The sequence below is a fragment of the Dendropsophus ebraccatus genome, chromosome 11, assembly GCF_027789765.1.
Source record: "Dendropsophus ebraccatus isolate aDenEbr1 chromosome 11, aDenEbr1.pat, whole genome shotgun sequence".
Lineage (NCBI taxonomy): Eukaryota > Metazoa > Chordata > Amphibia > Anura > Hylidae > Dendropsophus > Dendropsophus ebraccatus.
The window spans coordinates 15,029,131-15,055,007 of record NC_091464.1 but is presented as its reverse complement, the minus strand read 5'-3'; the positions used below and the strand labels follow the sequence as shown (position 1 = coordinate 15,055,007).

Genomic DNA, 25,877 nt, shown 5'->3' with positions numbered 1-25,877 from the left:
CAAAGTCTGTTTGGTTGCCAGATTTATTAGTAATGATCCTCACAACAATCCTCCAGCCGCAGAAAACTGACGTCAGTTATTTGCGGGGCCACAAAGATCCTGGCTGGAGCGTATACGATGTGTGTACGCTCCGGCCGGGATGCCATTGCTTAATAGGCTGTGGTCCACTGCACAAAAACTACGGCCGTTGTTGCCATCGTTTTACGTAGTGTGAACATAGCCTAAAACATAACTTTGATATGTTGCTGCCCATGGTGAGACTAACAATTCCTTCAGTACTTGTTATTATCTCTTGAGTCTCCTTTCCCTAGTTCTGAGCTGCTGCTTTCTGCTGAAGACACAAAAATCTGTGTGTGGGTTTTTCTGTCTCCCTCCTCCCCCTCCCTTCTGAGACATCTGATGTAAACAAGTCCCTGACAGGCTTTATCTGCAACATTTTAACCTCTTTTTAATGCTGGGAGGGTTAATCACAGTGAGTTTATTAGCAACGTGACCTCAGATTACCCCCCCCCCCAGCATTACAAAGAAGCTACAATGTCGCAGATAAAGCCTGCCAGGGAGAAGCAGTATCTTTTGCAAGGGGCTAAATTTTAGCGGGTCCAGTGTAAGCATCATTAGATGACCAAGAAGCATTCTCGGGGATACCCCCTCTTGAAATTTGGTATAAATGTATTCTTCCTGGATACACCCCTCTGTTTGGAATAATTCAAAAGTACTGTTCTTGATCCTAATAAAAAAAAAAAAAAGAAAAAAAAAAGCCTGCCAGGGACTTAATAAGAACAGCTATCTCAGAAGGGAGAAGGGGGAGACACAAAGAAAGGCTCAGACACAGATTTTTTTGTCTTCAGCAGAAAGCAGCAGCTGAGAACTGGGGGAAGGAGACTGAATAGGTAATAACAAGTATGGAAGGAATCGTTAGTCTCACCATGGACAGCAACACATCAAAAGTTAAAAATTGAGTGGAGTACCCCTTTAAGCATATGATTATTTCTGTTTCTCTTATTGCAAACGGAGAAGCAGAGAAGCAGAAAACGGGCAGAGAAGTGATAGAAATGTGAACCCAGCCTAAGCCATGAAGAGCCTGGGTAGGAACAATAATAGAAGATACATTGAGCTATATGTTTATGTTGTCACTAGACCAAAAACCGGCAAAGATGATTTTCCAGGTCAGTTCCAAGTAGTGTAAAAATAATGAGACTAGGTCTTAGGAAACTCCTATAAGAAGATCAGCATGCTGCAGATCAGGGATTCACAAGCCCTTCTTTAATACCAAAGCCATGTTTAGGAATATTTCTGACTGTGCACGTGTTAGGATTACTGTGAGAGTCCATAATTAACCCATATCTGCTCCCATAGCCAAAGCTGTATATTATACTTAATACATGATGACCACGCTAATATAAAGGGGTTGTCTGGTATATTATAAAGATTTCTATAGGCCGGGACAGGGTATGATGTGTTTCCTGCACATAAAAGGATGGCTTACTAAAATCATATAGGGATTTCCTCCAATATAGACATGCAGCTTGTTGCGGGTATGGCGTTTCTACAGCTCGTTGTGGGTATGGCATTTCTGCAGCTTTTTGTGGGTATGGCGCTTCCGCAGCTTGTTGTGGGTATGACGTTTCTGCAGCTTGTTGTGGGTATGGCGTTTCTGCAGCTCGTTGTGGGTATGGCGCTTCTGCAGCTTGTTGTGGGTATGGTGTTTCTGCAGCTTGTTGTGGGTATGGCGTTTCTGCAGCTCGTTGTGGGTATGGCGTTTCTGCAGCTTGTTGTGGGTATGGCGTTTCTGCAGCTTGTTGTGGGTATGGCATTTCTGCAGCTTGTTGTGGGTATGGCGTTTCTGCAGCTCGTTGTGGGTATGACGTTTCTGCAGCTCGTTGTGGGTATGGCGTTTCTGCAGCTTGTTGTGGGTATGGCGTTTCTGCAGCTTGTTGTGGGTATGGCGCTTCTGCAGCTTGTTGTGGGTATGGCGTTTCTGCAGCTTGTTGTGGGTATGGCGTTTCTGCAGCTTGTTGTGGGTATGGCGCTTCTGCAGCTTGTTGTGGGTATGGCATTTCTGCAGCTTGTTGTGGGTATGGCGTTTCTGCAGCTTGTTGTGGGTATGGCATTTCTGCAGCTTGTTGTGGGTATGGCGTTTCTGCAGCTTGTTGTGGGTATGGCGTTTCTGCAGCTTGTTGTGGGTATGGCGCTTCTGCAGCTCGTTGTGGGTATGGCGTTTCTGCAGCTCGTTGTGGGTATGGCGTTTCTGCAGCTTGTTGTGGGTATGGCGTTTCTGCAGCTTGTTGTGGGTATGGCGTTTCTGCAGCTTGTTGTGGGTATGGCGTTTCTGCAGCTCGTTGTGGGTATGGCGTTTCTGCAGCTTGTTGTGGGTATGGCGTTTCTGCAGCTTGTTGTGGGTATGGCGCTTCTGCAGCTTGTTGTGGGTATGGCGTTTCTGCAGCTTGTTGTGGGTATGGCGTTTCTGCAGCTCATTGTGGGTATGGCGTTTCTGCAGCTCGTTGTGGGTATGGCGTTTCTGCAGCTCGTTGTGGGTATGGCGCTTCTGCAGCTTGTTGTGGGTATGGCGTTTCTGCAAACGTTAATTTACAAAACTTCACTAAAAATCCCAACTAGAATTCCCCTGATAATACATGTTAGGCCGGGTTCACTGCGTTTTTTTATAGTCTGTGTACTAACTTACCTCTCCCCAAGCCCTTGGTGAGCAACAGGCCTGGGCTCTGGGATCTCCGAGGTGTACACGTCATGATCTGATTGGCCGCTCAGTCACTGATTGGCTAAGTGGCCAGTCCATCGGCCATGAGAGACCTTTCCCCCCCTTGCTGTGACGTTATCATTTGTGAAATGGTAAAAGGGGGTGATTTAAACTTTTATTGGTGGAGGGGCCATATCATATTTTTTAAAACTTTTTTTTAAAAAACTTTTTAAATACTTTTTAGGTACCTCTCGGGGACTATTACCTGCAATCACTAGATTGCATACTTTGGTCAATGCTATGCTAGTGTTATCTGTGCTCTGCACATGAGGCAGACTCCATGACCAGACTGCAGACAGCAGGGAGGCAAGCATTGGGCATTCAGGGAGAAGCATTGGGATCCCTGCAGTTACATTGCAGAGGTCCCGATTGGACAGTGACAGGAGCCCAGAGAAATGTGTTATTTAATCAGAATAATTCCTGACTACTCCCCACTGCTCTGACTCTTAAGAAGTTACATTTCTTTCATGTCGTCTATTATTTGTTTAATGTGTGAAGTAACAGAACTTGCAAATGCTGAGTAGACATCTATGTGCAGATATTGGATGATTGAGTCGCTGCAATTTTAGTATACACTGACCTAAATACTGAAAACAGGCCGAGTACTCTGAGTGCAATAACTATAATAGAACTGAAGTTACAAGTTTTCCCCCAGAATTCCCCAGAAGTATTTGATGTTTGTTATACGTCACTGTGAGTGTTTGTTGGTAAAGAGCAGATAACCTTCGAGTCTATAATCTTTACATACTATATCAGGATATGTTCACACTATGGAAAAACAATGGCTGATGTTTCCGCGGCCATTATTGGCGACACAAAACAACCGCCGTTGTTTTACCAGTAATAGGGGTGATTGCAGAAACAACAGCCGAAAATAATTGGCAAGTTAAATTTTTTTCCGGGTGTATTAAACAACGGACGTTGTTTTATACATTGTGTGAATGAACAGCCGTTGTTTTTTATTCACTGCCATGTACTTAAGTAGTGCTTATAAACAGCAGCCGTTGTTTTACAACCAAAAACAGTGTGTAAACAGGACTTTAAGGCTATGTTCACACTACGTATCAGACCGGCCGTTCTGTGACCCCGGCCGGGTCACGGAACGGCTGGTCTGTGCCCGGATCATCACATTGTTCCACAGCGCCAAAAGTACGACCGTTGTTGTCATTGGCAACAACGGCCCTACTTTTACGTAGTGTGAACATAGCCTAAAGGGGTATTCCAGCTAGAGATGAGAGGACCATCGGACTTTTGGTCCGACGGCATCAGTGCTCTCTCGTCATGCCTGTGACCCCGGCCGCATAGTTGCCGGGATCACAGGCATGACGAGAGAGCGAACTGCTTTCGGACCAAAAGTCTGAACAGTTCGCTCATCTCTAATTCCAGCCTCATAAAATGAAGACATACTGCATTCCTACAGATCATGATATCTCATGTATAGGGTATCCTGTAATGCCACGTCCAGCTTAGCTATTCTTTTAATTTTGAAACCCCAATTAAATCTTTTACTAAACATCCAAAATAAATATTGCATTACAGAATCTCTCCACTGGTGGGCGCTAATTACTTGATTGTTGCACAACAGTCCAAACCATTCCACAGGCTCACCAGCCACAAGGGTAGCAGGACAGGCGAGTTGCTCCCCCCCCCACGATGGGTACCTAAGGATTAGATGGGCGCATGGGCCCCGTACACAGAACGCTATTGGTGTTATGTTCTGCGCCCAGGGTGGGGCTTTTACACTAGTATACAAGTCGGGCGCCGAGTTGGTGATGTCACTGTGTCGTGTGATGAACCCGGGAGACCCCAAAACTGGACAGAATTGACAATAGATACAATTGACAACAGATACAATAGATACCAGATTAAGCAGGGCTAGTTTATAAAAGGATTAAAAAAAAATATTGCCCAACCCCTTTAACTTTAAGGACCCCTTCACACGTCCGGAAAAACCATCCGGATTTCCTATCAGGAAATCCGGACGGGTTTCCGGACCCATAGACTTTAATTGGTCACGGACACCCTTCCGGATTTTTTTGGAAGGGTGTCTGTTCCGGAAAATATATCCGGAAAAAATAGGACATGTCCTATTTTTGTCCGGAATTCCGGCCCGGACGCCCCCATAGAAGTCTATGGGAGCGCCGGAATCACGGGCACTTTCCTGATGTACATCAGGAAAGTGCCCGTGACTCCGGATGATTGAGAGCCCACCGGCTTCACCCCTTCATCGCATCACCCCACCGCAGCCGCCCGATGACCTCGCCACGCCGCATTACATCACCCCGCCGCCACCCCCGACCTCTGTGGCCCCCGGTACCCTGTCCCCCTCCCACCAGCTGCCGCCGCTGTTCTTCCGCCACCAACAGGTGAGATACACAGCCTTCTCCCCCCCTCCCCCCCCTCCCCCCCAATACTAAAAGTCCCACCATGTCCTGCTAACAGGCCATGATGGGAGTTGTACTTCTGCAGCCTGTGGCCATCCAGGTTGTAGAAGTACAACTCTCATCATGCCCCTGTTGGCAAGCCATGATGGGAGTTGTAGTTCTGCTGCCTGTGGCCATCCAGGTTGCAGAACTACTATTCTCATCATGCCCCTGTTGGCAGGCAATGATGGGAGTTGTACTTCTGCAGCCTGTGGCCATCCAGGTTGCAGAAGTACAACTCTCATTATGCTCTGTTGGCAGGCCATGATGGGAGTTGTAGTTCTGCTGCCTGTGGCCATCCAGGTTGCAGAAGTACAACTCTCATCATGCCCCTGCTGACAGACCATGATGGGAGTTGTAGTTCTGCTGCCTGTGGCCATCCAGGTTGCAGAACTACTATTCTCATCATGCCCCTGTTGGCAGGCAATGTTGGGAGTTGTACTTCTGCAGCCTGTGGCCATCCAGGTTGCAGAAGTACAACTCTCATTATGCTCTGTTGGCAGGCCATGATGGGAGTTGTAGTTCTGCAGCCTGTGGCCATCCAGCTTGCAGAACTACTACTCTCATCATGCCCCTGTTGGCAGGCCATGATGGGAGTTGTAGTTCTGCTGCCTGTGGCCATCCAGGTTGCAGAACTACTACTCTCATCATGCCCCTGTTGGCAGGCCATGATGGGAGTTGTAGTTCTGCTGCCTGCGGCCATACAGGTTGCAGAACTACTACTCTCATCATGCCCCTGTTGGCAGGCCATGATGGGAGTTGTACTTCGGCAGCCTGTTCCCATACAGGTTGCAGAACTACTACTCTCATCATGCCCCTGTTGGCAGGCCATGATGGGAGTTGTACTTCGGCAATGTGGGTGCACCTATACACTCCTTGGGCAATTTTCCCCCTTCTCTGTGGGTGGCAGTACTGACATCCCGGGTGGGTCAGTTACCAGGTTGCCATGACAAGAGCCTTAGCGACCAACAACAAACCCGGAGATTACCGACCATTTGGGGACACAAACCGGCCAAATACTAAACAGGTACCAACATCACACCTGTGTGCTGACCTAGCACTGGAATAACAACAAATAGCATCACCAGTCGATCTCACAATAGCAATCACCACAACCCTATAAGTCAATGTAATGACAAGGGAAAAACCAAGGTCAGGGATCTATCCACTGACAGCTGTTTTGGGGTGTTGCCCCTCATCAGTGTGGAGCAGGATTCTAGCTAGGTGGGAGCAATGCCTAGTAAAGCCATAAGAGAAACAGATGACTGTTCTTAGGGAGACCAGATAACACTGTAATTCTAATGTAAGTGACATGAGGGGATAATGACCATGACACGCTGACAAGCTGAGGGCAGGTGGGATTACATCCAGGAGACAGTACTGAGTAAGGACTAGTTCACGTGCATGGTTTTTGATGTGGACAAAACATCTCCCATTGATTTTCATATAGTGGAAGAAGTGGTTCCACTTTGGGTGTCCAATGAAATCAATGGGAGCTTTAATAAAAGCCATGCTGGAAAATCACATAAAAATCAGGACTCGAATTTTCACAGCTGCTCCCCCCCCCCCCCCCCCCAGACAAAGGTGTTCTAGCTCTTTTGCTTTTATGTGGAAGTAACTGCCGTCATATTAACAGGAACCAGGGATTGTCCGAACCCTCCAAGGTTGGGGTTCGTATGAACCCGAACGCTTGGCATCAGATTCCCGCTGTCTGCCCGCTCCGTGGAGCGAGCGGATACAGCAGGGGGACCGCCTGGAAAACTGGGATACAGCCTATGGCTATGGCTGTATCCCAGTTTTCCAGGCGGTCCTCCCGCTGGATCCGCCCACTCCACGGAACGGGCAGACAGCGGGAATCATTACCGAGGGTTCGGGTTCGTACGAACCCGAACAGAACTCGGTTCGGACCATCCCTAACAGGAACCAGTGAGTTTCAGAGCTCAACAGTTATTATTAGTGCTTTAACTCTAAGGCATTTGTACTATATTAGTATGGAATCCATCACATGGGAATAACTTTCATGTTAATTGTAGGAAAAGTGGGATGTGTTCTCATTTTTCAAGGTGTTTCGCCATGTGTGCAAACCTGCTTTATTATATTGTATAAATTATGATTATTTTTATTAACCCCTTCCCCCAAAATGACGTCGAGGGACATCAAAAGGAGTGCCATTTTGCATCATGACGTCCCTGCTTTCCCTGCCTCCCCCCCACTGTCCCTAGCTGAGATCTGGTGCGACCTCAGTGTCTATGTGTAGATCTGCTGGGAGGAGGCTGCGGCAACCCTTCCCTTCCGGAGCCGACCCCGTGCTCCTCTCCTTCCCCGTGCTCCCTCTCCCTCTTTACTGCCCCCCCCCGGAGCAACGCAAGCAATTGCGTGACTCCAGGAAGCAAAGCATAGTAACCCAGACGATTCTCAGTGCCTGTGCGTCTAGGTTGCTGTGAATTCTATTGATCTATATATACTCTATATATACAGTATATGCTCTATATATAAATTATATATCTAGTATGTTTACCTTCTCCTGCACAGGCTGTGTTGTTTGCTTTGTATCCATACAATTGTGTCAGTCTGTGCAAGTGACGAGAGCGAAAAGCGACGAACAGTAAAGACCGGTTGTAATTTTTTGAAATTGCTATTTTTTTTAAACAGTTAATATTTTTATATTGTTATGTATTGTTAAAGGGGTTATCCAGTGCTACAAAAACACGGCCACTTTCTTTCAGAGACAACACGACTCTTGTCTCCAGTTCAGGTGCGGTTTGCAATTAAGCTCCGTTCACTTTAATGGAACTGAGCAGCAAAACCCCGGCCAAGCTGGAGACAAGAGAGGGGCTGTCTCTGGAGGAAAGTGGCCATGTTTTTGTAGTGCTGGATAACCCCTTTAATATTGTTAGATATTTTTTTCCCATTTTTCGTGTTCTTGAGGGATTACTCCTAGTAATAAGCAGCAAGTGTCTGTATTCTTCAGCTCCATAATTGTATCTGACTATTGGCACAAGCAGATTCATTATCCAGATCGCTCTATAACTACAGAAAAGGCAATTACAATTCCCCAATATCCTGTATACATTGCCCAATAACCAGTGATAGGTCCCATTAAAAGCTGGTTTCATAGAGCAGAGCAAAAGGAAGCTTTTGGCAAGGGAAGACTTTATTGTCATTGTAGATGCTGGGACCTTTTTCATCCATTGATGCTAATGACAACAAGTAGACGGCAACAGCCTCTCCGACAAGTCTCAATGCATATACTACACTGGGTTCCTAACACAATTTTTTTTTTCTCCATGAATTCCTTTTTATTCTGGCATTTTTTCTGGTGTTTTTGAAGTCATGGGTGAATGATCTTTTTTGTGGTTTAGGCGTTTTTGTGTGCTGAAATTTTTTTCCTCCCTGCCACCACATGACCTAGCTGTTGGACCACAAAAGGGGACAAAATCACCAGAAATAAAATGTTATAAACACAGCAACGGTGTTTTTGAGATGACCAGAAAAATCCCATTAAAGTCTATAGTAGAAAAAACGCTACCGTTTGCCAAAAAAGCCACCCCCTCCGCATGCTGCAAAAACTGCCAGAGAGCCTCAAAAACACCAGAGAGGGGAGAACCCCCCCTAAAAAAAAAACAAAAAAAAAACCACCATGTGGGAGATTTATCAAACATGGTGTAAAGTGAAACTGGCTTAGTTGCCCCTAGCAACCAATCAGATTCCACCTTTCATTTTCCAAAATGTCTGTGAGGAATTAAAAGGGGAATCTGATTGGTTGCTAGGGGCAACTGTGCCAGTTTCACTTTACACGTAGGGGGAGATTTATTACACATGGTGTAAAGTGAAACTGGCTCAGTTGCCCCTAGCAACCCATCAGATTCCACCTTTCATTCCTCACAGACTCTTTGGAAAATGAAAGGTGGAATCTGATTGGTTGTTCGGGGGAACTGAGCCAGTTTCACTTTACACCATGTTTGATAAATCTCCCCCCATGTTTGTAAGGCAAATCATAAATTTCCATCGACCTCCAGCTAACATCTGGCCGCTGGCGGTTTTCCAAGATTTTGAGTCAGTGTGAATCTGGCCTTAGGCAAATACACAGAGGGGGAGATTTATCAAACATGGTGTAAAGTGAGACAGGCTCAGTTGCCCCTAGCAACCAATCAGATTCCACCTTTCATTTTCCAAAGAGTCTGTGAGAAATGTAGAAGTGGAATCGGATTGGTTGCTAGGGGCAACTGATAACAAAATACTAGATAACAATTGAAAAACACAGCTTTGCATATAGCGATTCCCTGAATAGGACCCAATAACCCGAATAGCATACATAATACAATAGTCTATTGTAGTCACAGATGCCCTTTCATCTTAGTCTTTCCATAGAAGAAAATGTAATCAGTTCAGGCTTAACCCCTTAACTCAAAGGCCTATTTTATTTTTATTTTTAAATCTGACCTGGCTTGTTTTATGTGCTAATAACTTTGTGAATCACTTTGTGAACTTTGTAAGTAACTTTGCCTGAACATTAGGGAAGCAGTCAGGACGGTATTTTCATGATAGTGTGTCTTATAAATATGATGTGTGTGTGCGTTTGTGAGAAAGATTTAAGTGTAACTGTTACTTCATTCAAAAAACAAAAATTATAATAATAATAATCAATAGTACAAGTGATTTTAGGAAACTCTGTAATAGGTTTTATTAGCAAAAAAAAAACAACTCTGAATGTAGTTTACTACCTCCCTTTCCCCCTTCCTGCTTCCTGCTTCCTATCTGTGCATTATCAGGCAAAGCTATCTTCAATACAGAGGAGCAAATTGAAGACGGGTTTGCTGAGTCTATTATAACCTATGGAGGAGGAGGAGAGGTTAAGGGGGATGAGTGAGCAGGAAGAGGAGAGAAACAGCCCTGCCTTTTGAAGACTGCCTTGGCACATAAAACGCTGAATTCACAGGTCAGAATGGTCGCTGCTTATCTGGGAACTTAGTGAGAGAAGAATTCAGGATGTAGTGTGTTGCAGGGCTGCTTTTTCCTCTTCTCTGTACTCACTCCCCTTCTTGACCCCTCCCCTTTCCATAGATCTTAATGGACACAGAAATCCTGCTTCTTCTGAAATGAGGGGGGAGGTAGGAAAACAGCTTTTTGAGTATAGAAGGAAACTCTTTTGCTTAATTACAGAGTCTCTTAAAATCGCTTGCATGGCAGCACTGATTGGCTGATGGCGACTGACGGGAGCAGGGAGCCTAACATGCAGTCGCGAGGAGGTAATGTATACTCCGAGCCTGGGGCTGCGGGCAGCGGGGAGTTTAAGGGGCCGGGTTACATATCCACATATGTAACCACCATAGACCTTCACACTACATTGATTCGCAGCGGATTTAGCTGTAAACTCGCAGCGTGAAGTTCTCTGCGAATCCGGTATGCATAAAGGTAACCGTACTATTGATATTTACTGATTTCTAAAATGTGACATTTAAATGACTGGTACACTTTAAGTATAACTTGCATTTTATTTTATTATTTTATCTCTACTCATTTAGTCTGTGACCAGTGGATGGTTGTAGTCTGCAATTGACATCCAATTGAGTGCGCTTCATAGGAGGTGGGGGCCGGCTGCAGTGAGCAGCCGGCACCTCACTGTTAATGTCAGGCTGCAGCGATCGCGCTGCAGCATGTCATTAACTCCTTAAACACCATGGAGTTTAAGCGTAAGTGACAGGGAGAGTCCCCTGTCAGTTACCAATCAGGACCCCCGCAGTGTGACTGCGGGGTCCTGATCGTTCAAACGGACCGCCGGAGGTCTCTTACCTGCCTCCGCGCGGTCTGATCGGCGATCTGTTCACTAAGCCTGCACAGGCAGGCTCAATGAGCAGATCGCCGATAACACTGATCAATGCTATGCCTATGGCATGGCAATGATCAGTGTAGATTATCTAATAAATGAATGTAAAAGTCCCCCAAAGGGACTTCAAATGTGTAAAAAAAAAAAAAGTAAAAATCACTAACACACTAATCCAAAGCCCCTCCCCCAATAAAAGTGATCAAAACATCCAATCTTGACAAATATGGTATTAATAAAAACTAGAGATCATGGCGGAAAAAATGACATATTATACAACCCCGTAGGCGAAAAAATAAAACCGTTATAAGCGTCACAATAGGCCAATTTTACTAATAATTAATTGCCAAAAAAAAGGATTTCATTAAAAAAAATATATATAACATTAGAGAATCTGTGTAACCTGCATATGGTTGTGTTCGGACTGACCTATAGAATAGTGGTATCATGTCGCTGTTACCATATAGTGCATTACGTAGACACAGGAACCCCCCAAACGTTACCATATTGCATTCTTTTTTACGTTTTCACCTATTTATATCTTCATAAATAATATATTTGGGATTCCATCATACATGTTATGGTAAAATGAAAGACGCCATTACACAGTACAACTATTCCTGTAACAAACAAGCTATTACATGGCCCTGTAGATAGAAAACTGAAAGTGCTGGAGCTCTTAGAAGAGGAGGAGGGAAAAACGAAAACACTAAGATCAAAATTTGCGCGGTCCACTGGGTCATTTTGGGCCTGGTCCTTAAAGGGTTAAAGCTACTGTACTGTAGATTTGATGTTATTTTTTCTGCAGTGATGTCTAAGCCCTTCTTTACAATGACAAGACTGGGAATCTCAGAAGTCAAAAAAACATTGATTCCCTTTATTAAATGAGCTAAATGTAGCTTCCTAAATCCTGCCTTCTGTTCAATCCTGCTAAGAGACGGTTTTGTGCACTGACCGGTCGTTCCTTCTGTTACAAATGAAATACTTGAAGAAAATATTTGGAAAGCAAAGATTTCCATCAGTTTATGAAAAAGGCCAGCTTCACACTAGCATAATACCAGTATATTTCTGCACCCATTATACCCACAATCCCAGGGCCATTATACTGATTTCAGTGCAATTCACTAGATCCCTGTTTGGGCTGGGACTTGGGGCTTAAATAAGGATGCTAAAATGTATCCATAATATGACCAATGAAATTGGCGTGAAAATGACCAAAAAATTATCTGTAGGAAAGCTCACAGCTTAATTGTCCCATGTGCAAGTAGCCTTAAAGGGTTATTCCACAACCCAAAAATTAAAGGGAAACTCCAGCAATCCTATGAAAAACAAAATAAAATGCACAAAAAGAATATAGGAGCACTCAATCCCCCACTGATTGTTTGACACCTTTCCCTGTTGTCTAAGCTGTTTTAACCCCAGATTCAAACATTTACAAATAATTTCAGCCAACTACCAGGTACTCACCCCTGTCTTGTAGTGTCTGCCCAACACTGGCTTGATCTCCTTTGCACAGTAAACACAGTATCGATCTATCTTTATTTCCATCTATCGATTCATTTACATAGATAGAATAGAGAAAGAGAGAGAGGAAACAACAGTGTCTCCTTTCCCCTATACTGCTGTTGTTTCCCTGCCATTGGCCAAGTGATGACAGTGTGATGTCAGTGGTGGGCGGGGTCGCAGATGTTACAGCTTGCATGGCAGTAAAAGAGACAGAAATCATGTGACCTGGAGACAGGGTGGACCAGGAAGTGAGGATTTTCAGCAGCTTTAGGTTGTCAGTCAGGATATGATAAAGACAAATTATGTAATAGAAACTAAATAAAAACAAACTTAGATTATGGGTGAGGATTGAACAGGGTTAATCTCTCTTAACCAGAGTTCCTCGTTAACCTTTTAAAAACACAATAATTTTCTTTGTTTGCCCTTTTGCTCCACCAATAAGAGTAAAGAAATAGGCAAAAGGTTAAAGGGGTTGTCCAGTGAAAATCTTTTTTTTTAATTTTTTTTTTCAAATCAACTGGTTTCAGAAAGTTATATAGATTTGTAATTTACTTCTATTAAAAAATCTCCAGTCTTTTCATACACATTCAAACACGTATCTATCTATCTATCTATCTATCTATCTATCTATCTATCTATCTTTATTTCCATCTAGCGATTCATTTACATAGATAGAATAGAGAAAGAGAGAGATGAAACAACAGTGTGTCCATTCCCCTATACTGCTCAGGAGAGCCTGTTATTTCCCTGCTATTGGCCAAGTGATGACAGTGTGATGTCAGTGGTGGGTGGGGTCGCAGATGTTACATGGCAATAAAAGTTATATAGCTTTGCAATTTACTTCTATTAATAAATCTCTAGTCTTTTCATACTTATTTACTGCTGTATGTCCTGCAGGAAATGGTGTTTTATTTTCAGCCTGACACATTGCTCTGTGCTGCCATCTCTGGTCGAGACAGGAACTGTCCAGATCAGGGGAGGTTTTCTATGGGGATTCATAGAAAACCGAGACAGAGTTCCTGTCTCGGCCAGAGATGTCAGCAGAGAGCATTGTGTCAGACTGAATATAAAACACCATTTCCTGCTGGACATACAGCAGCTAATGAGTATGGGAAGACTTGAGATTTTTTAATAGAAGTAAATTACAAATCTATATAACTTTCGGATATCAGTTGTTTTGAAAGAAAAAGATTTTCGCTGGAGAACCCCTTTAAAAATGCAAACATAAGCTTGATTTATCATGTTACTAAACAATCAACAAACATATAAACCCTATTATTATAACAGAATAAGCCAATGCTACACAGATTGAATAAAAAAGGTGAATGTACCACTAGGTATATCGTTTTTTTTTTTTTTTTTTTTTTACAGACCGGTGCCGCTGTCCTTTTTTGAACCGCAGTCCTGTTAATTCCGAGCCTAGGCTGGGCATGAAGCGCTGGAGACGGGCCCGCCCTCAGTGTGACAAAATCCCCTCCCCTCTCTGACGCGGCTCCATTGCTTCATGCTCGGGAATAAGATCGGTGCCATGTACGGAAACTAAGTGGCGGTTAAAAAAAAAGGCGGCATGTAAAAATAATTAAAAAAAAGAGCGATGTACCTACTGGTACATTCACTTTAAGAAGTAAGAGTTTTTTTTATAAAGTGAACTGTACACTCCAAAAATAATGGGGCCTAAACCTTGATCCCTTAATGATGTGAGCCCGGTTCATGGTATACAAAATATTGGTCTCTAAATTTTTGCATGTGAAGCCTAGTGAAGGATACAGATGCAGACAGCCTCCGGTCACTGTATCTACATCCTGGTATAATGTTTCCATGGAAACTTATGAGAACCCGAAGCGACAATAGCATTGGTAAGATGATCTAAGCATATGCCAGCCATCAGCCTCGGGCTTCTAACAAAAGATATCTACTACTTTCCTCTGAAGATGACAGTCGTGTAATGCAGCCATCCATATACATTTACAATAATTTCACTTACATCACAGCATGCACTTATAACAAATTGCTGCTATGATCAAATAAATCTGCTGCTTTGCAAGTCTACAAAAGTCTAATCTAATGTATGAGGACAATAAAGAATAATGGGAACTCATAAGAATAAAAGGTCCCTGTTTCTCAGAAGTATTTTCAAAAAATATCATGTACGGCTTTGTCATAGGGAATGCATTATGTAGAGTGATTGTAGTGCCTGAGGCTGTGGAGGCCACAGTGGTGGGTGCTCTGGATGAGCTGGAGGCTCCTGACCCCAGTGTGGAGGCAAATAGGGGACCGTTCCCATCAAATACATATTGGGCGTGTGACTCCTGAGAAGAAACAATAACTTCATTTATATTGCATCTCTCGTATAGACATGTATATATGTACGTTACCAAAAAATAATTATTGGAGAACAACCTTAAGACCATTCCCATCATGATGTACAGTTGCATCATGGTTCTGGTATGAGTGTATAGAGGGGGGGTCCTCTTTCTGTACTAGGTGGCCCCAGCTGCTGTCAATAGCTGAGGGCCACTGCTAGTAGCCGGCATGGAGTGATCCTCTGTGCCGGCTACTTAACTATTTAAATGCCTTCATTGGTGGCCCAGTGGGTGAATAGGCTTGTCGCGATGGGATTGTAGCTAGACAATCTAATATATTTACTGCCGGGGTCTCTTCTGTGTCTCTGGGTGGGCCTTGGATTGGCAATTGCTTCAGGCTGCCTTCATCAGCACAAAGCAATCAAGTGGTATTTCATGAATCAATACAGTACATTGGTACTGCATTATTCCCTATGAGCAACCACAGTATTGCTCATAGACATCACCTAGTGGGGCTAAAAGTGTAAAAAAAAATCTAAAAAAAAGTTTTTTTTAAAATGAAAAAAAAAAAATCCATCCTATAATAAAAGTTTAAATCACCCCCTCTTCCTATTTAAAAAAAATAATGAATAAACATATTTAGTATCACCGCATAAAGAATCGCACAAGCTATTAAACTATTGCATCCCTGATCTTGTACAGTAATCAGCGTAAGTGTAAAAAAAAAATGCCAAACTGCAAAATTGCTGATTTTTTATCACAACACATTCCAGAAAAAGTTGAATAAAAATTAATCAAAAATGTATCACGTGCAAAAGTGTGATACCAATAAAAAAAACTACAGATCATGGCACAAAAAAAGATCCCTCAAATAGCCCCATAAAACAAGAAATAAAAGCATTTTAGGGATGTTGTAAAAAAAAAAAAATAACACTATGGCCTTTTAAACATGGAAAAACGAAACTGCAAAAACAAAAATTGACTGTGACATGAAAGGGTTAATAAGGAGTCCATTTCCATTATGTTTCACACCTGTACCTCCTGCCCATGGGTATCTTCCACCTTCAGAACTAATGTGTGCATACACTTTACTTTCAAGTTGGTTGAACCCGCTGACTTTGGCCCATTCAGCCGACTAAAGTTGTATTGTGATGGAGGTTGATAGAAAAGTCGTACATGTTGGATTTTTACTACCTGACCCTATTGTTCTGGGTGGGATAAGCTGGGGCTAGAGCTGTCTGGCTATTACTTATTCCTCTCCTCACCATAATGGAACGATAAACATATGACCGATAGTCTTTGGAAATGTATGCATTTAGTCTCCTTCCCTCAGTTCTCAGCTGTAGCTTTCTGCTGAAAACACAAACATCTGTTTGAGCTTTTATCTCTGTCTCCCCTCCCTTCTGAGACAGCTAATTTAAACTAGTCCCTGGCAGGCTTTATCTGCAACACTTTAGCTTCTTTGTAATGCTGGGAGGGATAATCAAAGTGAGTTCATTAGCAACTTGACCTCAGAATAACCCTCCCAGAAGCTAAAATGTTGCAGATAAAGCCTGCCAGGGACTTGTTTACATCAGCCGTCTCAGAAGGAGGGGGGGGGGGAGACAGAGAGAAAGGCTCACATACAGATTTTTGTGTCTTTAGCAGAAAGCAGCAGCTCAACACTGGGAGAAGGAGACTAAATAGATACTAAGAAGTATGGAAGGAATTATTAGTCTCATCATGGACAGCAACATATAAAAGGTTATGTTTGAGTGGGATAATAAAAGAATGAAACAGAATGAAATATGTATGTGATTATATGTCTGTTCTGTTTCTTCATACAAACCTTACAGAACGTTCTAAGTATTTATCATGTTACTGGTCCCTTTGTCTTTACTGGTAACCGGGCACTCAATGTCAGACTTTTAATTTTTTGGTTTCTGATTTCCTATTTAGCCCTGGTGGTTTTTCTTCATCAGTGTAATAGTATTTGATGATACCGAAGGCCAGATGTAATAAGGTTTTCTTAAAGCATTATTTCATTATCGGAAAGCCACAAGTCGCCCCCGGCACTGACTGCTGTGCGGCCATTAGACATGAAGAATAAAGCATCTCCCCAAGTGCTAATAAATGTAATGTAATAGATATCTAATCAAATAATCCAGCAGTTATCCAATTAATGATGGCGCTGTGGTCATATACTTAATGTTACATAACAATCCCTCACAATAAGTAACAGAGGGGGACATGAACAATGGGAGGGCTAGTGTTTAAACCCACTGCACTGGTGATACTGTATATAGGGAGTACACTGCTGTGTGTGTATAATAGGTCCAGGCTAATGGCAGGGAAGGAGGAGAAGACAGTTTGCATGTCATGTAGGTGCAAATTTAAAAAAAAATATATATTTTTTTTAAATACATTTTTCTTGATCCCTATCAACAGGATAGGGGAAAAGTATGAGATCATAGGGGCCCGACCTCCGTGCTTCCAGGGATGTTTACCCTGGCTCCTTAGTTATGAATGGATCTGTGGGTCAGCACATAACCAGCAGATCCATTCATTCTCTATGGAGCTGCTAGAAAACGCCTTTAAAGAAAACTCCTTTTAAATTTTTGTGCCAGAAAGTGACAGTGATTTGTAATTTGCTTCTATAAAATAAATGTCAAGTTCTTCCAGTACTTCTCAGCTGATATGTGTTCTGCAGGAAGTGATATATTCTTTCCAATCTTACACAGTGCTCTCTGCTGCCACCTCTGTCAATGTCAGGAACTGTCCAGAGCAGGACAGGTTTTCTATGGGAATTTGCTACTGCTCTGGACAGTTCCTGACATGGACAGAGGTGGCAGCAGAGAGCACTTTGTCAGACTGGAAAGAATACACCACTTCCTGCAGGAGATACAGCAGCTGATAAGTACTGAGACCTGCACGTTGGTACATGAGGCAATATGGTTTGAAATTATATACTAACTTCAAATTCAAATTATATACTAACTTCTGATGTTGGTTTTTAAATGTAGCTGAACAAGCTTTCGTGTCAACCATGGGTGCGATGTGCAGTCATTTCTGTCTTTTTGGCTTGTGCATATGATAAGTACTGAAAGACTGGAATTTTTTTTCTTTTTATAGAAGTAAATGAAAGAGCTTTTTGCACTTTCTGGCAATTTTTTTTTTGCGAACCACCCTTCAACATTTTCTCTTACTGTAAAAATACCATTTACCTTTGCAAATCAGAAAATGTAATCACTGCTATCATGTAACTAGAGAGAAGTTGCACCTTGTATTTTGTGTACACAGTCTTATTAGACGATGGTTGCAGTAAAGGTCAGTGGTAGAGAGAAGCAGGAAATTGATCTGGACGGCATTAAACCTCACTCCTTCAGATAAGGACAATATTTGATTTGGGTGAAGTCATATAACGCTGTATCCCTGGAGCAGACGCCTGATCTGCATTCATTCCACCTATTCGCTTTGTCCAAAGAATTGGCGCTAATTTATAGATAATGGTCCCAGTTATTCAGCGACATCACCCACAGAAGTCATGCACATGGATATGTTCTTATAGTTATTATACTATGAACACAATCAGGTTGTACATTTAGGCAGTGATTGGGATTAACCCTTCACAAAATATAGTAATTTCCTGCTGGGTAGATGACAATAAAAGATGACCGAGCAAGCTTGTATTTATAGGGTACTGTGTATCGGCTATGAAAGGGGTTGTCCAGCCAAAATCTTTTTCCTTCAAATCAACTGGTTTCAGAAAGGTATATACATATTTGTAATTTACTTCTATTTAAAAATCTCCAGTCTTCCAGTACTAATCAGCTGCTGTATGTCCTGCAGGAAGTGGTGTATTCTTTCCAGTCTGACACAGTGCTCTCTGCTGCCACCTCTGTCCATTACAGGAACTGTCCAGAGCAGTAGCAAATCCCTATAGAAAACCTCTTCTGCTCTGGACAGTTCCTGACATGGACAGAGGTGGCAGCAGAGGGCACTGTGTCAGACTGGGAAGAATACACCACTTTTTGCCGGACATACAGCAGCTGATAAGTATGGGAAGACTTGAGATTTTTGAATAGAAGTAAATTACAATTCCATCATACTTTCTGAAACCAGTTGATTTTCAGAAAGATTTTCACTGGATAACCCCATTATAAAAAAACTATCACCCTAAGACATATAACATGGGTCTCCAAACTGCGGCCCTCCAGCTGTTGCAAAACCACAACTCCCATCATGCCTGGACAGCTAAAGCTTTGGATTTGGCTGTCCAGGCATGATGGGAAATGTAATTTTGCAACAGCTGGAGGGCCACAGTTTGGAGACCCATGACGTATAACTTTCAAATATGGTGTCATAAAATGAGCCAGCACTAAAATAATCGAATGCTCGATTAAGTAACGGACCCCACTAAAGGGGTTGTCCATTGAAAATCATTTTCTTTCCAATCCACTGTTGTGAGAAAGTTATATAGATTTGTAATTTACTTCTAAGAAATCACAAGTCTTCCCATACTTATCAGCTGCTGTATGTCCTTCAGGAAATGTTGTTTTATTTTCAGTCTGACACACTGCTCTCTGCTGACATCTCTGGCCGAGACAGGAACTCTGGGGGAGATTTATCAAAGGGTGTAATATTTAGACTGGTGCAAACTGCCCACAGCAACCAATCACAGCTCAGCTTCCAGCTCTGGTGAAAGAAAAGAGGAGCTGTGATTGGTTGCTGTGGCAAGTTTGCACCAGTCTAAATTTTACACCCTTTGATAAATCTCCCCCAGAGTCTGTCTTTATGAATCCCCATAGAAAACCCCTCCTGCTCTGGACAGTTCCTGTCTCGGCCAGAGATGTCAGCAGAGAGCACTGTGTCACACTGGAAATAAAACAATATTTCCTGCAGGACATACAGCAGCTGATAAGTATGGGAAGACTTGAGATTTTTTAATAGAAGTAAATTACAAATCTATATAACTTTCTGACACCAGTTGATTTGAAAGGAAAAGAGTTTCGCTGGACAACCCCTTTGATATTATTAGTTCTAAAAAGCACTTTGGGGTAGTAGTGGATTACTGCTAGTTCTCCTACTGTGTACTTCAATAACACAGACTGTAGCACAGTATACAACTGCGCATTCTAGTTATATACCAGTACCAGTATACTGTACCACTATCTGTATCAGTATACCCTATAATACTGGTATATTGTATCTAATATCAGTTGTGATAAAGCAGGAAATGGTAAATAAAATAGGTTTCTCATAACGGTGGCATTCGGCAGGCGTTGTAGTGTTTATGCCAACGGTGTCGACAAACCTATCAATAAGTTGACTATCTGTTTATCAGTTTGGAGGGGAACATGAGCTTAGTTCAGCTCAGCCTCCTGCAATGGGAGCTACCCTTAAAGGGGTTATCCAGTGGTACAAAAACATGGCCACTTTCTTCCAGAGACAGCACCGCTCTTGTCTCCAGTTCAGGTGCGGTTTGCAATTAAGCTCCATTCACTTCAATGGAACTAAGTTGCAAAACCTGCACCCAAACTGGAGACAAGAGTGGTGCTGTCTCTGGAAGAAAGTAGCCATGTTTTTGTAGCCCTTGTTTTGGATAACCCCTTTAAGGTGGAAGAATTTCATTACATTACATGTCCCTCTGTGAATACCACTAAGGTTACATTACACTACAGAATATAGTAATAAGTGTGCACATATTTCATGAATCTATAGCGCACATGACTATGACCATGAATAATAGTGGGTTTTTTGTCTCCTAGGTCTCTCGGCAGCTAAATTGCTAGTAGACTCAGGACTGAGTGTAGTTGTGCTAGAAGCTCGAGATCGAGTTGGAGGACGAACTTTCACTGTAAAAGTAAGTTAACTGGCCTAGGTGACTATTTGGATAGCATTATTAAAGAGGAACTCTGACGATTTTCGTTTCTTTTAAATCAACTGGTATTAAAAAGTTACATAGATTTGCATTTTATTTCTATTTAAAAATCTCCAGTCGTCCAGTACTTATCAGCTGATGTATGTCCTGCAGGAAGTGGTGTATTCTTTCCAGTCTGAAACAGTGCTCTATACAGCCACCTCTGTCCATATCAGGAACTGCACAGAGCAGTAACAAATCCCCATAGAAAACTCTGGACAGTTCCTGACATGGACAGAGGTGGCAGCAGAGAGCACTGTGTCAGACTGGAATGAATTCTCCCTTTCCTGCACGACATCGGCTGATCGTTGTCTATATTCCTTGAAAAAATATTTTTTTTATACTTGTTCCCTTGTTTTTTGTTGCTTGTGTCTTTATAGTTATCCATATAAAAATATATTTTTAAAAGACAAAACCAGCTTTGTTGTGTAGATCCTGACAGAGTCAGCAGAGGATGGAGGATCTAATAGCAATTCTGTGGTACTGCTGGAGACCTTGATAAGACAAATAAGACTCTGTATGAATCCCCTGGAGGTCTCCGGAAGAAGAGGATGTACTTTATAATTTCCTGGTGTCTGTAACGGTTTATTGATATTTCTCTGACAATTAGACAAATAAGGAGGTTTTTGTATGAAGGGATTATCTCCCCATTAACCTTGTAATGGACATTGCTCCTACAAGTTTAAATGTTATAACCAAAAATAACCAAAGGATTTGTCCATGGGCTAAATCAGACAATATTGTTCAATTTTGGACACTTCACCTGTCGGAGCCAGTAGCTAAAAGAAAATCCAGAAAATCACATTACTTGGTTTTTAAATAATTATTAAGCATTTTATTGCTAGAAAAATTATTTGATATTGAATCATTTGGTCGAGAAACCTTTGCTGTTAAAGAGGTCAGACGGCTTCCTCCTCAGTTGTCCCGGCTGTGGGTTTCCTCCTTAGTTGTCCCGGCTGGGGGTTTCCTCCTTAGTTGTCCCAGCTGTTGGTTTCCTCCTTAGTTGTCCCAGCTGTTGGTTTCCTCCTTAGTTGTCCCAGCTGTTGGTTTCCTCCTTAGTTGTCCCGGCTGTGGGTTTCCTCCTTAGTTGTCCCAGCTGTGGGTTTCCTCCTTAGTTGTCCCGGCTGTGTGTTTCCTCCTTAGTTGTCCCGGATGTGTGTTTCCTCCTTAGTTGTCCCAGCTGTGGGTTTCCTCCTTAGTTGTCCTGGCTGTGGGTTTCCTTCAAAGTTTTCTCGGCTGTGTGTTTCCTCCTTAGTTGTCCCAGCTGTGTGTTTCCTCCTTAGTTGTCCCAGCTGTTGGTTTCCTCCTTAGTTGTCCCAGCTGTGTGTTTCCTCCTTAGTTGTCCCAGCTGTGTGTTTCCTCCTTAGTTGTCCCAGCTGTGTGTTTCCTCCTTAGTTGTCTCGGCTGTGTGTTTCCTCCTTAGTTGTCCCGGCTGTGGGTTTCCTCCTTAGTTGTCCCGGCTGTGGGTTTCCTCCTTAGTTGTCCCGGCTTTGGGTTTCCTCCTTAGTTGTCCCGGCTTTGGGTTTCCTCCTTAGTTGTCCCGGCTGTGTGTTTCCTCCTTAGTTGTCTCAGCTGTGGGTTTCCTCCTTAGTTGTCCCGGCTGTGTGTTTCCTCCTTAGTTGTCTCAGCTGTGGGTTTCCTCCTTAGTTGTCCCGGCTTTGGGTTTCCTCCTTAGTTGTCCCGGCTGTGTGTTTCCTCCTTAGTTGTCTCAGCTGTGGGTTTCCTCCTTAGTTGTCCCGGCTTTGGGTTTCCTCCTTAGTTGTCCCGGCTGTGGGTTTCCTCCTTAGTTGTCTCAGCTGTGGGTTTCCTCCTTAGTTGTCCCGGCTGTGTGTTTCCTCCTTAGTTGTCCCGGCTGTGGGTTTCCTCCTTAGTTGTCCCGGCTGTGGGTTTCCTCCTTAGTTGTCCCGGCTGTGTGTTTACTCCTTAGTTGTCCCAGCTGTGGGTTTCCTCCTTAGTTGTCCCGACTGTGTGTTTCCTCCTTAGTTGTCCCGGCTGTGTGTTTCCTCCTTAGATGTCCCGGCTGTGGGTTTCCTTCAAAGTTTTCTCGGCTGTGTGTTTCCTCCTTAGTTGTCCCAGCTGTGTGTTTCCTCCTTAGTTGTCCCGATTGTGGGTTTCCTCCTTAGTTGTCCCGGCTGTGTGTCTCTTCCTTAGTTGTCCTGGCTGTGTGTTTCCCCCTTAGTTGTCCCGGCTGTGTGTTTCCTCCTTAGTTGTCTCAGCTGTGGGTTTCCTCCTTAGTTGTGGGTTTTGGGTCATTGTCATGGTGGAAGCCCCAGCCACGACTCATCTTCAGTGCTCTTACAGAGAGAGGAGGTTGTTAGCAAAAATCTCGCACTAGGTGGCCCCATCCGTCATCCCTTCAATACCTGTGCAGTCTTTGTTTCCCATTTGCAGAAAAACACCCCCAAAGTGTGATTCCCCCCCCCGTGCTTCACAGTTGGGACTGTGTTCATGGAGTTGTACTCATCCTTCTTCTTCCTCCAAACACGGTGGGTGGGGTTGATACCAAAAAGTTCTATTTTGGACTCATCTGACCGCATGACTTTCTCCCATGCCTCTTCTAACAGGCTTGGACATGTGTTGGTGTGAACAGGGGGACCTTGTGTGCCCTGCAGAGTATTAATCCACGACATCATAGTGTGTTACTAATGTTAGTTTTTGAGGCTATGGTCCCAGCTCTTATTGACCAGGTCCTCCAGGGTAATTCTGGGATGATTCCTTTCAGAATCATCCTTACCCCATGAGGCAACATCTTGCAAGGAGCCCCAAACTGAGGAAGATTGACAATCATCTTGTGTTGCTTTCATTTTCTAATTGCGCCATCAGTTGTTTCCTTCTCACCAATCTGCTTGCCTACAGTCCTCTAGCCCATCCCAGCTTTATGCAGGTCTACATTTTTGTCCCTGGTGTCCTTAGACATGGTCTTTGGTCTTGGTGATGGTGGAGAGGTTGAAGTGCGATTGATTGTGTGGACAGGTGTTTTTTTTATACCGGTGACAAATGCAATTAATACAGGTAATGGGTGCAGGGTAAGAGGAACTTCTTTAAAAACAATTATCAGATCTGTTAGAGCCAGAATTTGTGCTGGTTGGTCAGTGATCATGCAATAAAATGCCAGTTATATTTTAAAAAATTATACATTGTTATTTTCTGAATTTTTTTTAAAGAATTGTGTCTCACAGTTATAAGTGTATCTGCGATACAAATTACAGACCTCCCCACGCTCCATTGTGTGCAGTGGGGATTTCTGATGCTCTCAATTTCTGATGAACTCAGCGGCGCTAAAGATCATGATGACCTTATCTGACACCGGCCGTTACGTGACCCGGCCGGGTCATGAAACGGCCGGTGTCATACAATGTGTGAACATAGCCTTAAAGGGGTACTGTCACGTCCGTAGGGGAACAGTGAGCCCTAACTGAACCCAGCCCACTGTCTCTACCTACTTGGACGTACTGCCCTAGGTAGCAGACCCCAACTGGACGGCAGTCCCTACGCTACTAAGTGCAGGGCCAGACAAGGAGAAAAGTCAGCAGTCCGAGTCAAACCAGCCAGGTACGTATAAACCACAAATCAGAACCAAAATCACAGTCAGAAAACAAGCCAGAGGTCAAATCCAAGATAGCAAAACAGTACAAAATCACAATACAAAGGGAATACCGTATAAACAGGCCAAGGTCAGAAACACTGTCAGGAGCGAGGTACAAAATCAGATAACAAGCCAAAGTCAGGTAACAAATGCAGAGGTCAGGAATACAGGGAGTCAGAACACAGAGTAATGCTGGTGTAGTAAGCAAGGCAAAACTATCACTGGCAGCTATTGAGCCTCAGCTGCTTGTTTAAATACACCGCCCCTGATTTGCATGAAGCGCCTGGCAGCTCGCGATTGGCTCTGTGCTCCTGCACAGCTTCGCTCCTGCCCCCTACCTCTGATAGGCTGCTTATCTGCAGCATCAGCCGGCTGGGCGTGTATGGGAATGTCAGCCGGCCTCTGCCTCTGCAGCACTGCAGAGCAACCAGGTAAATACATGACACTACCCCCCCTTTTATGAGGGGCCACTGGACCCTTACCTGGTCTCGGCTTGTCCGGATGGGAATCATGGAATTCCTTGACTAACAAGTCAGCATGGATGAAACGAGCAGGAACCCATGATCTCTCCTCCGGACCATAACCTTTCCAATGGACCAAATACTGAACAGATCTTTGGACTCTGCGACTATCAACAATCCGGGCCACTTCGTATTCCACTTCACCCTTGACAACTACAGGAGGAGGGGGTTTTACAGAAGATGTGAGGGCTGGTATGTACTTTTTCAGCAAGGACCTATGAAATACATTGTGGACCCGGAGACATCTGGGAAGTTTTAACCGGTAAGCCACAGGATTTATTATTTCAGACACAGCATAAGGACCAATGAACCGTGGTGCCAACTTCCCAGAGGGAACTTTTAGACGAAGGTTTCTGGTGGATAGCCACACCCTATCACCAATAGCAAATCCACCAACACAAAGACGTTTCTTGTCACTTTTACCTTTTTGAATGCTCTGGGCTTTAACCAAGTTCTTCTGAACTTGGGCCCAGACTGTGCACAGGTCTTTTATGACAGCATCCACATCAGGCAGCCCAGACTGCATACCAGAAAACGACGCATGACGCGGGTGAAAACCATAATTGCAAAAAAAAGGCGAAGTACCTGAAGAGCTACTATCATGGTTGTTGAGTGCAAATTCTATGAGGGACAGATAGTTCACCCAGTTGGTTTGTTGATCAGAAACATAACATCGTAACCTTTGAATTACGGCCTGGTTCATTCTCTCAGTCTGTCCATTAGTCTCTGGATGGAAGGCAGAAGAAAATGACAGAGTGATGTCCAAGGCCTTACAGAGAGCCCTCCAGAAACGTGACACAAACTGTACCCCTCTATCGGACACTATATTCTCTGGGATACCATGCAGTCTGACAATATGTCTGATAAACAACTCAGCTAGCAACTTTGACGAAGGCAGCTTTTTCAGAGGTATTAAATGGCACATTTTACTAAAACGATCCACCACCACCCAAAGGACTGTGTTGCCATGCGAGACAGGAAGATCAGTCATGAAGTCCATTGAAATGTGGGTCCAAGGATGTTTAGGTATTGGTAACGGACAAAGTTCTCCTACAGGACG

General features: G+C 43.5%; 1 protein-coding gene across 1 annotated transcript in view; it reads left to right on the top strand.

Moving 5' to 3' along the window:
* Positions 1–25,877, top strand: part of LOC138768175 (amine oxidase [flavin-containing]-like) — a 62,490-nt gene that overhangs the window by 4,801 nt on the left and 31,812 nt on the right. Inside the window, exon 2 of the mRNA XM_069946297.1 lies at positions 20,559–20,653. Coding sequence (XP_069802398.1) covers positions 20,559–20,653 — 95 coding nt within the window. The remainder of the gene's footprint in view (positions 1–20,558; positions 20,654–25,877) is intronic.